The sequence below is a fragment of the Macaca fascicularis genome, chromosome 7 (genome assembly GCF_037993035.2).
Source record: "Macaca fascicularis isolate 582-1 chromosome 7, T2T-MFA8v1.1".
Lineage (NCBI taxonomy): Eukaryota > Metazoa > Chordata > Mammalia > Primates > Cercopithecidae > Macaca > Macaca fascicularis.
In genome coordinates, this window is record NC_088381.1 from 77,860,044 (window position 1) to 77,873,305 (window position 13,262).

The 13,262-nt window shown below is 44.5% G+C and overlaps 1 protein-coding gene across 9 annotated transcripts in view; it reads left to right on the forward strand.

Moving 5' to 3' along the window:
* The window catches only part of LOC107130326 (uncharacterized), a 61,631-nt gene that overhangs the window by 17,941 nt on the left and 30,428 nt on the right, over positions 1-13,262 (forward strand). For 4 of the 9 annotated variants that reach the window (XM_073996801.1, XM_073996800.1, XM_065548493.2 and 1 more), the window contains exon 3: positions 4,683-4,774. The exons of the other annotated variants lie outside the window; for them this stretch is intronic. In XM_073996801.1, coding sequence (XP_073852902.1) covers positions 4,683-4,694 — 12 coding nt within the window. In that variant the 3' untranslated portion in view covers positions 4,695-4,774. The remainder of the gene's footprint in view (positions 1-4,682; positions 4,775-13,262) is intronic. 9 annotated transcript variants of the gene reach the window in all.

Below are 13,262 nucleotides of genomic sequence, written 5' to 3' on the forward strand. Positions count from 1 at the left end.
GTGAAACCCTGTCTCTACTAAAAATACAAAATTAGCTGGGTGTGGTGGTGTGCGCCTGTAATCCCAGCTCCTTGGGAGGCTGAGGCGAGAGAATCTCGGCAGAGGTTGCCGTGAGTCAAGATCGAGCCATTGCACTCCAGCCTGGGCGACAGAGAGAGACTCCGTCTCAAAAAACAACAAAAACCAAAAAGCAAAAAACAAAATCATGTCCCTTGCAGCAACATGGATGCAGCTGGAGGCCATTATCCTGTGCAAACTAACACAGGAACAGAAAGCCAAATACCACATGTTCTCAGTTATAAATGGGAGCGAAATATTGGGTATACAACGACATAAAGTTGGGACCAAAAGACACTGTAGACTACTATATAGGGAAGGGATAGAGGGAGGCAAGGGTTGAAAAACTACCTATTGGGTACTATAGGTACCTGCGTGATGGGATCATTCATACCCAAACCTCAGCATGACACAAAATATCTCTGTAACAAACCTGCACATGTAACTCCTGATTCTAAAATATAAGTTCGAAAAGAAAAAAAATACCCCCTCAACTACCAGTTCATCCCTCTTCCTCCCTCCTTCCTGGCTTCCTCCGATTATATTCAGTTGAAAAATCAGCGGGTCTCCAGGGAAATTATTCAAGGGGCCAATGTATGCAGCCAAAGTTAAATAATCAGAGTCTAGACGTTGGGTTTTTAATTTAGGGAACTCAGAAATAAAGCAAAAAGATAAATAGAAGTAAAAGAAGTTTCACTATGTTCCCTGGGGTTAAAAAAAAAATGCATGGTAGGGAGCTCTGGGAGCCCTGAACTGAAAAACATACAGAATCAATTAAATGGATGCAAAGCGATGGCGGGTGATGGCTCCCCCTTGTCCCTTCCCTGTGTCATCATTCTCACTGATTCTCAGGGCTGGAGACTTTAGAGGTATTATCAGGAGATAAGAGGCCAGTCTCATATTCCTGGGAGAAAAATCCCCGCCGATTTGCAGTAAGATCTTGGATTTGACCTATGACTTTTATGTCACAAAGGATCAGCGATTGCAGTTCGGGTAATAGAAGAGGCCAAGTCAGCTTTCTCTTTTTCCTCCCTCCGGCCCTCCCTCCCCTCCTCCAAAGGACAACCTCAATTTGTTTGGAATTATATTTAAGCAGCAACCTAGTGAAATACCTACCAGAGGCAAGGGTGGCATCTGCATTCCTTGTGTTTTCTGGTCGGACGCCCCCGCAGGCCGTCTAACTTTCGCAAAGGCGCGGCTGCGCGTTGCAGCGCGGTCTGCACTGAGACTCCAGGCTCCGCGTGTCTCACCTCGCGGTGACCGCGCTTGTTTTCGTGATGCTGGGGATGCGGGTGTTGTGCTCTTGGAGAGGGGAAGGGCTTGGGAAATGTAACTTACGAATCTTCTTAACGGCTGCCAACAAAACTCCGCTGCTGAGATGCAAGCACTGGACGAGGGGCTCCCGCCAGCTCCCCCGCAGAGCGCACGGCAGACCCGGGGGGGTCCGGGGCCCAGCAGTGCACTCACCCCGGAGGGCTCCAGTCACAACCCAGAGGGGTCGACCCTCTGGCCTGTGAGTTGCTGCGAGGCGGTGGGCTGGGGAGAGGGATTCTCGAGTTCAAAGGGAAGGCTTGCAACCACCTGTCGCTGGAGGAGGAACCGGTGGGGACGCCCGGGGAGGGGGGCGGGCTGGGCAGGAAGGGCAGGGACGCTTCCCGAAGGAGAGCGGGCGGGAGACGGTTTCTGTAAAATAATACCAAGGGATCCGAGAGCCGGCACTTTAGAGCCGCCAGACCCCCTGTCCCTGGGAAGACCGACTAGCAGAAAGTCGCGGCCACTTCTAAAGGAGTCAACATTTTGCACGCTTTCACACTGGTTTTAGTACTTTTATGGTCTGATTGAAAAGCAGTCGTAAAAAAAAAAAAACCCTAAAATTGAAAATTTAGAAAATAGATTTGTGAAGTCTTACCAATGTACATACATACCACTGAAAAAGCGCGTTTAGGTGTGCGATTTGGAAAATGTTTGGTGCGCTTTGGAAAATGTTTGGTCTGCGTGTGGGTCGGGCGCGGGGGCGGGGGTCCCTAGACTCCCCGGTCCCTGGCCTACATATGGGAACTAATAAACTAGAAGTTTGAACAATCGGACTCCTCCCTCTATCTTATGTGAGGGAAACTTCTGAGCTTCCAAATCCATACATTCAGCCCAGATGCAATCGCTGTTTTGAATGCTCGTGTCCAGATGCCTGTGGGCTACATGGATGTCTTACAGGTAAAAATCACCATTTCTAGACTTCTTTCTCTGAGTTAGAGCTGGGAAGTTACTTTGGATGCCTCCCTCTTCCTCAGCAATGCTTCTTCCTGTCTCCTTAGTCACCACATTTGGCAGTTTCCTAAAGCATTTCTGGAACCCCACACCCCCACTCCTCTCTGGCCCTTCACTGTCATAGCCTGGCTCAGGCCCTCGGTGGCATTGTCAGGGGCTCAAACCACCTTCACTTGACCCCTGAAGCTCCCATGTGCCATACCATTCCCAAGCATAACACCTCTCGCCATAAGAAGATACTCAGTACCAGTAGTCACAAGGGAAATGCAAATCAAAATCACAAGATACCACTACTTACCTAAAGGAATGGCTAAAATAAGAAATAGCAACAACACCAAATTCTGGCAATCATGTGGAAAAAACGCATTACTCCTACGTTGCTGTTGGGAATGGGAAAACATACAGTCACTTTGGTTGTTTTTTTTTTTTGAGATGGAGTCTCACTCTGTCACCCAGGCTGGAGTGCAGCAGTGCTATCTCAGTTCACTGCATCCTCTGCCTCCCGGGTTCAAGCAATTCTTGTATCTCAGCCTCCCTAGTAGCTGAGTCTACAGGCACCCACTACCATGCCCGTCTAATGTTTGTATTTTTAGTAGAGGCAGGGTTTTCATCATGTTGGCCAGGCTGGTCTTGAACTCCTGACCTCAAGTGATCTGCCTGCCTCAGCTTCCTAAAGTGCTGGGATTACAAGCATGAGCCACGGTGCCCAGCCCCAGGTACAGTCACTTTGGAAAACAGTTTGACAGTTTCTGTAAAAACTAACCAAGTTACCACACAACAGTCGCATTCCTGAGCATTTACCCCCAGAGAAAGAAAAACTATGTTCACACAAAAACCTGTACACAGATGTCTACAGCAGCTTTATTCATAATAGCCAAAATCTGCCCTTCACTGGCTCAGAGGCCCTTCGACAGGTGAATAGTTAAGCAAACTGTGCTACAACTATACCCTGGAATGCTACTCAGCAACAGGGAGTGGAGTATTGATACTTGCAACAGATTAGATGAATCTCCAAGAAATAATGTCGAGTATGACAAGCCAAACCCAAATGGTGTATATGATCGTATGATTCCATTTACATAGCATTCTTGAAATGACAACATTTTGTAAATGGAGAACAGATTAGTGGTTGCAGGGATTTGGCGTGAGGGTCAGGGTGCAGGGAAGTTTGTGTGGTTATAACAGGAGAGAGCCTTGTGGGTTGTTGAATAACAGTTGACTGTGATGATGGATACACGAGCCTACAGAGGTGACAAAATTGTATAGACTTGATACACTAACAGCAATGAGTACTAGTAAAACTGGGAATCTGAATAAGATGGGAATGGACTGTATTAGTATTAATACCCTCATTGTGATGTTGGACTATAGTTTTGCAAAAATATTACCATTTGGGAAAACTGAGTAAAGTATACAAGATATTTCTCTATTATTTCTAATAACTGTATGTGAATTGACGCTTATTTCAATTTTTAAAGTTTGTTAAAGATTTCTAAAATTTATTTCCATTTTTGTTATTGTGGTAAATATCCATAACATGAAATTTACCATCTTAATCATTTTTAAGTATACATTTCTGTGACATTAAGTACGTTCACATCATTGTGCATCCATCACTACCGTGTATCTCCAGAACATTTTCGCCTTCTACAACTGAAACTCTGCACACATTAAACTCAAATTTTCCATTCTCTCCTGCTTCCATAATTTTGTTTTAAACTGCAAGAAAACTCCTAAACTCAAACTCCTCCTGGGCACCTCATCACCTACAGGGGAAACTCTCAGTGCCCTTGGGTGCCCTGGCCCTGGCATTACCCACCTGCTGGTGTTCCTGTGAACCCCGCCTTGCCTTGCCAAGCTCTGGGGTCTGTGTTGTCTCCTAATACAGGCATTCGACTTCTCTTAACCTGGAAAATTCAGTTTCAGGGCCCTTTCCAAGGCCTGGGAAGGGATTCCAGCACAGTGTTCACATGGTCCTAAGTTTTGTAAATTTGCAAAAATAAGATACTTTCATTGCAATCAAGAGTCACCTGGGGCATTTTATTTCCTTGTCCTCTTGTTGCCTCTACTAAGTGAGTAGTCCCAGCTATTCAGGAGGCTGAGGCAGGGGAATCACTTGAACCCGGGAGGCAGAGGTTGCAGTCAGCCGAGATCGCGCCACTGCACCCCAGCATGGTGACAGAGCAAGTCTCAAGAAACAAACAAAAAAACAAACAACAACAACAACAAAACAAGGGAAGGAAAACAAAGATGTAAAAATGTTATAGACTCACCACTGTAAATAATAAAACTACTATGAACTAATAATCACAATGTCTACAGTTGGGATGCTGTTACTATTACATTCTGCTTGCTTACAGAAAAATATTTGAAGAATCACATAGTCAAAAGCAGAAATCCAGAAATTGTCAAGAGAACTACAATTATTGAGCCTCACTGAATGTTCACACTGGTGAGTAATAAAATTACAAATTATTTTACCTCTACTAACTCATAGAATTTTAGAACTAAGAAGCATCTCAACTTGGAGTCTACTGTTTTATGTAAAAGAAAACCAAGACCAGAGAAATCAATTAATTTACTAAAGGTCATACTCTATTAAGTCATATGCCCTAGCCACATTTTCTAACCAGGCCACGAACTCAGATGAACTCAACCCTTATTCAGTACCTATCATATGCGAGGCATTCTGCGAAACACCTTGCTAGGTGCTGGAAACACGTGCCAGGCATTTTCTAGGCACTTAAAGTTGCGTAATTCTCACAACAGTACTCTGTTGTGATTTGTATCTGTGTCCGCACTCAAATCTCATGTCAAATTGTAATCCCCAGTGCTGGAGGTGGGGCCTGGTGGGAGGTGATCGGATCACGGAGGGTGGTTTCTCATGAATGGTTTAGCACCATCCTCTTGGTACTGTCCTCACCATCGTGAGTTCTTGTGAGATCCGGTTGTTTAAAAGTTTGTAGCACCGACTGGGCGTGGTGGTTCACACCTGTAATCTCAGCACTTTGGGAGGCCAAGGTGGGCAGATCACCTGAGGTCAGGAGTTCAAGACCAGTCTGGCCAACATGATGAAACCCCATTTCTACTAAAAATACAATTAGCTGGGCATGCCACTGCACTCCAGCCTGCGCAACACAGTAAGACTCCGTCTCGGGAAAAAAAGAAAAAAAAAAGGTGTGTAGCACCTCCCGCTTCTCCCTCCCGCCTGCTCTGGCCATGTGATATATATGCTCCTGCTTCACCTTCTGCGGTGATTATAGTGTCCTGAGGGTTCCTTAGAAGCTGAGGAAATGCCGCCATGCTTCCTGTACAGCCTGCAGAACTGCGAGCCAATTAAACCTCTTTTCTTTTTTTTTTTTTTTTTTTTTTTTTTTTTTTTGAGACGGAGTCTCACGCTGTTGCCCAGGCTGGAGTGCAGTGGTGCGATCTCGGCTCACTGCAAGCTCCGCCTCCCGGGTTCCCGCCATTCTCCTGCCTCAGCCTCCTGAGTAGCTGGGACTACAGGCGCCCGCCACCGCGCCCGGCTAATTTTTTGTATTTTTAGTAGAGACGGGGTTTCACTGTGGTCTCGATCTCCTGACCTTGTGATCCGCCCGCCTGGGCCTCCCAAAGTGCTGGGATTACAGGCTTGAGCCACCGCGCCCGGCCTCTCTTTATAAATTACACAGTGTCAGGTATTTCTTTATAGCAGTAAGAGAAAGGATGAATACAGTTATTATCCCTGTTTAGAGAAGAAAATATTGAGTCACAGAGCGCAGCAGTAATTCTCCCAAGGTCACAAAGTTATAAGGTCAGGTTGCTGGAATTCAAACCCAGGCAGCTGGGCTCCCAAGTATGTGTTCTTGTGCGTTCTATGAGACTGTTTCTGGGGAAAGATAAAAGCACAAACAAAGATCTTAGGGGCTTGGGTTTTGGTTTTTTAAAGGCTTAGGATGGATGGTATTAGATGGGAGTCTTAGAGCTTGCCTGGGAACTATGCAGCTGAGAGGCATGACTGGGGAGACCCCGAGTCTAGGACATAGTAGGTACCTGATAAAGGTTGAGTTCATTTGAGTTTGTGGCCTGGTTGCAAAGTGTAGCTAGGGTATGACCCTTAATAGGGTATGACGTTCAGACTAGGGCATGGGGAGATCCAGATTTTGTGGGGCTGGAAGCTAATAAAATTTGGCAGTCCTCCTTAAAATACAAAATTATGACCTTAAAATTAGGTGCAAAAATGAATATTTACTTAGAATGGGGATAAACTCAATAAATTGCACATTTTTAAAAGTTCAACTACCACAATCATTGCACTATCTGAAAAAATTTTATAATCTTTTTATTAACTGCCTGATTGACCTCCACAATGCTTTCATCCTTCCACAGTTTTTCTGTACACTCTTTGATTGCCTCTTTTTATGAAAAGGTAATATTTTCTACACCAAAAATAGATCATTCAGTCCTTCCTCTGGCGTGGCTGATAGAAATTTGAGTTTTATTCTTAACAGTTTAGAAATAATTTGTTTCACGTCTCAATTAATTTCTGATTTGCCCATGCACATATTTAGGACCATTGTCAAAACTGAGACAACCTCTCAAGATGTATACATGAGCCATGAAGTTTTAGGGTACTTCAGGGTTTCTGAATGACTCATCTTAATAGTCATTGAACTTTTTAAATCGATGAAACTCAATAGCAGTTTATTGTTGATTCCCTCATTATAGTGTGTACTGTAGGTTTAAATTATCTTGTTGATGTCAGTATTTTGGAAGCAAATTCAACTTAATCTGATTTTAAGACGAACCTTGTCCCAATGCGTTCATAAGATTCATTCAGTTAATTGGATTATGTAAAAATCTAAGGGCTGGCCGGGCGCGGTGGCTCAAGCCTGTAATCCCAGCACTTTGGGAGGCCGAGACGGGCGGATCACGAGGTCAGGACATCGAGACCATCCTGGCTAACACCGTGAAACCCCGTCTCTACTAAAAATACAAAAAACTAGCCGGGCGAGGTGGCGGGCGCCTGTAGTCCCAGCTACTCGGGAGGCTGAGGCAGGAGAATGGCGTAAACCCGGGAGGCGGAGCTTGCAGTGAGCTGAGATCCGGCCACTGCACTCCAGCCCGGGCTACAGAGCAAGACTCCGTCTCAAAAAAAAAAAAAAAAAAAAAGTCTAAGGGCTTAGTCATCACTTCTGTTAGAAATAGAACATCTTTCTCTTAATGAATTTCATCTTTGAACATATCTAAAATATTTTTTTACAATTTTTAATGTCAGAATGATTTCTATTGATTTCATTATTTTGAGCACATTCTGTTCATAGTCCATTAAGTTTATCTGACTTTACTCTCAGTTCCTTTATAAACAAATCTAAAGATAATTAAATAGGTTCGTTTTCACCTACATCCAAATTAGGAGTCTGTAATTTCTCACTTTTTTATTGAAATGTTCCCAAACATATTTCCAAATTCCAAAAAGAAAGTATATTCAAGCTTTATCAATTTTTTGAATAATCTTTTTTTTGCCTCTCATTTATGTTCAGATTCCTCTTCTAAGGCTTTGAAAATATCTTTTATTGGGTTTCTTTTACATAAAACAGTACACTCCAGCTTGAGATGTTTCTGAGTTTTTTTTTTTTTTTTTGGCAGAGTCTCGCTCTGTCTCCCAGGCTGGAGTGCAGTGGCGCAATCTCCGCTCACTGCAACCTCCGCCTCCCGGGTTCACACCATTCTCCTGCCTCAGCCTCCCGAGTAGCTGGGACTACAGGCGCCTAATTTTTTGTATTTTTAGGAGAGACGGGGTTTCACCGTGTTAGCCAGGATGGTCTCGATCTCCTGACTTCATGATCCGCCTGCCTCAGCCTCCCAAAGTGCTGGGATTAGACGCGTGAGCCATCGCGCCCGGCCGAGATGCTTCTTAGTTCTAAAATTCTATGAGTTAGTAGAGGTAAAATAATTTGTAATTTTATTACTCTCCAGTGTGAACATTCAGTGAGGCTCAATAATTGTAGTTCTCTTATCAATTTCTGGATTTCTGCTTTTGACTATGTGATTCTTCAAATATTCTTCAAATATAATAGTAACAGCATCCTGACTATAGACATTGTGATTATAAGTTCATAGTAGTCTTATTATTTACAGTGGGCAGTCTTTAACATCTTTACATCTTTGTTTTCCTCCCTTGCTTTTTTTTTTTTTTTTTCGAGACAGTGTCTTTCTTTGTCACCAGGCTGGAGTGCAATGGCGTGATTTTGGCTGACTGCAACCTCTGCCTCCCAGGTTCAAGCGATTCCCCTGCCTCAGCCTCCTGAGTAGCTGGGACTGCAGGTGTGCAGCACCATGCCTGGCTAATTTTTTTCTTGTATTTTAGTAGAGATGGGGTTTCACCATGTTGGCCAGGATGGTCTTGATCTCCTGACCTCACGATCCACCCGCCTCGGCCTCCCAAAGTGCTGGGATTATAGGTGTAAGCCACCATGCCCGACCCCTCCCCTTGTATTTTTATGAATCTCTAGATTTTGGAGTTATGCCCTCCAAAATGTTTAATTTTATGTGTCTACTTGACTAGGCTATGGTGCCCAGTTTGGTCAAACACTAGTCTGTCTAGATGTTGCTGTGAAAGTACTTGAAAAAGGTGATTGACATTTATGCCAAGTTGACTTTAAGTAGAGCAGATTACCTTCCATAAGGTGGGTGAGACTCTTCCAATCAACTGAAGACCCTAAGAGCAAAGACTGAGGTTTCCTGAAGATGAAACATAAGTCATATTCACTGGTTCCAAGATGTGGATGGTACCTTTCCAGGAAGGAGGAGACAGCCCACCTCTGAGAGATGCTGCATCCCCCACTTTGAGAGAGTCACCCCGCAGCGCCACGGTGGGCTGAGCATAGTCAGAACAGTAGAAATCATGAGCAAAATAGCAAGGTCTTGAGGGTCAGAGAGAACTTGAGTCCTGGTGTACGAGCTGTGTCTGAGACTGCTTTCTTATTGTAGACAGGAAAATCAGACTTGCCTTGTTCAGATGTTGAGCTGATGTTTACAAAATGGAAGCTGTTTCTACGCTTATGATCGGGGTGGGATTTGGGAGAGGGAGAATTTATACTATAAGGTGTTGCTTCAGCTCAACCCCTCTTTGCTTAGATGAAACTTACTTTCATATGATTACAAAAGAGCAGCAAAGATAACTAGCTGCTGGGATTAGCACAACTTCTTAAGAGATCTTATTTCCCACACCTCGTCTGGCATTAGAATTAGCTGGGGATCTCGTTAGAAATGCAGATTCCCAGGTCTCCAGAGCTACTGAACAGAATCTCCCAAAGTAGGATTTGGGAATATGTATTATTTTTAAAAAATCTATGTAGCTAAAACAGACATTTATGCACTCATGTTCAAAACAGCATTATTCACAAAAGCCAAAATGTGGAAGCACCCCAAGTGTCCATCAACAGGTGAGTTGATAAACACAATGTGGCACATTCAGACAATAGAATATGACTCAGCCTTGAAAAAGAAGGAGATTCGGCATAGGCTACAACACAGATGAACCTTGAGGACATTTTGCTAAGTGAAGTAAGCCAGACACAAAAGGGGAAATACTATGATTCTACTTATGTGAGGCACCTGGAGTCGCAGAATTCAGAGACAGAAAGTAGAATGGTGGTTGCCAGTGGTTGGGGAGTGGGGAATGGGGAGTTGGTGTTTAATGCGTACAGAGTTTCAGTTTGAGATGATGGGAAACTTCTGGAGATGGATGGTGGTGATGGCTGTATAGCAATGTGAATATATTTCATGTCACTGAGCTATACATAGAAAGATGGTCAAAATGGTAAATTTTATGTTACATACGTTTTACTACAACAAAAAAGACTGTACAGGACAGGTGAGTGGCTCATGCCTGTAATCCTAGCACTTTGGGAGGCCAAGACGGATGGATCACTTGAGGTTAGGAGTTCAGGACCAGCTTGGTCAACATGGTGAAACCCCGTCTCTACTAAAAATACAAAAATTAGCTGGGCATAGTGGCACACACCTGTAATCCCAGCTACTCAGGAGGTTGAGGCAGGAGAATCGCTTGAACCTGGGAGGTGGAGTGTGCAATGAGCCAAGATTGCACCACTGCACTCTAGCCTGGACAGAGCGAGACTCTACCTAAAAACAAACAAACAAACAAACAAACAAACAAACAATGCTGCACAGGCTATTCTAATGAATCTGAGAATTTAGATTCATTAGAGGCTCATCTGTTCCTATTCTTTTGTCCCTAGCTTATACTACATCTGTCCTTCCTGACGCTCACCATCCCAAGTATGCATTTAGGCAGGGATGTAGCTGGCACTGGGGAGGACCCAGTGTTCCCTGGAGGAACATGCAGTCACAGCACTGGGAGGCAGAACAGTTCAGCTAGAAGAGCTGATGAGCCCCCTCTCCTTCCTCTCAGTGCTCTCCACCAGCCAGGGTGATGACAGCCATGCTTGGGGAGGTGAGAGCCGGGCCCGCTTGGGTGTCTGAGACCAAACTTCCCCGTCAATATTGTGGCCCAGGCTTCTCTCCAGCCCCGAGCTGCCACCCCCAACATCATACAGCCAGGACAACCAGCCCCACTGCAGCTCATTCTCATCCCCTAGCAGGGGTAGGCGACACATGGGCGGGCAGCTCTTCTCCTGGGGGATGAAGCCTGGCCACTGTGGGAGTTGGAAGGCCAAGAAGACAAAGGAGGTAGACTACTAGGGACCAGCTGCCCTCCCAGCCACCTTCTGCTGCTAGCTAGGGTTAGAGCCACATTTTCTTGGCAGTTTTTCCTCCCAGCCAGAAGTGCTGCCCTTGAATTAAGATAGTGGTTAAATACTGCTAAATAATTAATTGTTCTCTTGAATTGGTGTTCTCTGCCAGCTTATGCTTTTCTGGTTGCTTTTGATGGTCCTTTGGATAAATTCAAAAGTGGTATTAATAACTGAAGAGCATATAGGTGGTCACACACACCACACTCACACTCATAATGAGAGGTGGCCCCTCCTTCGCTCTTCAACTCAACATCGATACCAGGAAGTTAGAGTCGCCAACATCAAACTGTCTCTTTCCTGCTCTTCCTGGAACAGACACAAGGGTCAAGTCTATGTATAGCGGTTTGGCGTGAACCAAGTGCAGGAGCTTTTCATTTTGTTCAACGATTGTGACAGGTGCTGGGTCCCAGCAGACTTTAAATAGAGCAATCATATGTTCTGTGACAAAGAACACTGAGGGAGAGGAAGTAGGAGATGGAAAGCGGAATGCGACTTTTTTTTCAGCCAGGACTTCAGAAGAGGGGAGCAGAGAAAACCAGTCAGTTGGTTCCAAGAGACAAAGCTGTGGGAGCAGAAGCCCTGGACGAATGGAACTCTTGTCAGGGAAGTCGGTGTCCTTGGTAAAATTGGAGGCAAAACAGATGGGCCAGCAGTAGGGGAGCCTTTGTGAGTGGGTTGGGAGGCAGAGAAAGGACATCCTGAAAGAAGATAGGAGAGTGATCATGGCTAGAATGCCTCCATTTACAAAATAGCTGTGAAGGACAGATGAGAAAATGAATGGGATTTCTCTGAGAGAGGAGCAGAGGTGGCGGCGGGCTGGGGTGGGGGGATTCATTTTTACTGAATATGCTTGTTTTTGTTTTGTTTTATTTTATTTTGTTTTGTTTTGTTTTATTTTATTTTATTTTATTTTTGAGGTGGAGTCTTGCTCTGTCACCCAGCCTGGAGTGCAGTGGCGTGATCTTGGCTCACTGCAACCTCTGCCTCCTGGGTTCAAGCGATTCTCCTGCTTCAGCCTTCTGAATAGCTGTGATTACAGGCATACGCCACCACGCCTGGCTAATTTTTGTATTTTTAGTAGAGAAAGGGTTTCACCATGTTGGCCAGGCTGGTCTTGAATGCGTGACCTCAGGCGATCCGCCCGCCTTGGCCTCTGAAAGTGCTGGAATTACAGGCATGAGCCACTGCACCTGGCCTGAATATGCTTCTGAATCTTAGAAGTTTGTGCTATTTGCCGTACAGGTTGAATATCCCTTACTGGAAATGTTTGGGACCAGAAGTGTTTCAGATTTGGTAATTTTTGCATTGTACATACAGGTTGAACATTCCTAATCTGAAAATCCAGAATCTCAAATGTTCCAAGGAGCATTTCCTTTGAATATCATGTTGACATTCAAAAAGTTTTGAATTTTGGAGCATTTTCAATTTCAGATTTTCGGATTAGGATGCTGAACCTGTATTAGTTATCTAGAAAAAAACAGAAAACAGATAAATTCATGAGTACACAAATTGGGGGTGATTAAAAGGGCAAAAAAATGAGAAATCATAGATTGAGAGAGGATTTTTTTCCTGGATTGTAAATAAAACATAGTTAAATTAGATTGTATCATATAAAATTACAATATTTGTAGGTTAAAAATGGCAGATTATTGGCAGGTTCACATGGTTTGATCCAGGGTTTCTCAACCTTGGCACGGTAGATGTTTTGATCATCCTTGGTTGGGTTGTGATATGTTCAACAGCATCCTTGATTTCTACCAGGTGGTGCCAGGAGCATCTCCCCAGTTGTGACAATTGTCAACGTTTTCTGTGTATCTAGCAGGACTGGCAGTATAATTTGTGGGGCCCAACGCAAAATAAAAATGTGGGGCCTCTTGTACAAATATGTATTAAGAGTTTTGGCCAGGCATGGTGGCTCATGCCTGTAGTCCCAGCACCTTGGGACAAATCGCTTGAGGTCAAGAGTTTGAGACCAACCTCACCAACATGGTAAAACCCTGTTTCTACTAAAAAAACAAAATTAGCCAGGCATAGTGGCACATACGTGTAATCCCAGCTACTTGGGAGTCTGAGACAGGAGAATCACTTGAACCTGGGAGGCAGAGGTTGCAGTGAGCCGGAGGTTGCAGTAAGCTGAGATTGCACCATTGCACTCCAGCCTGGGCGACAGAGCAAGACTCC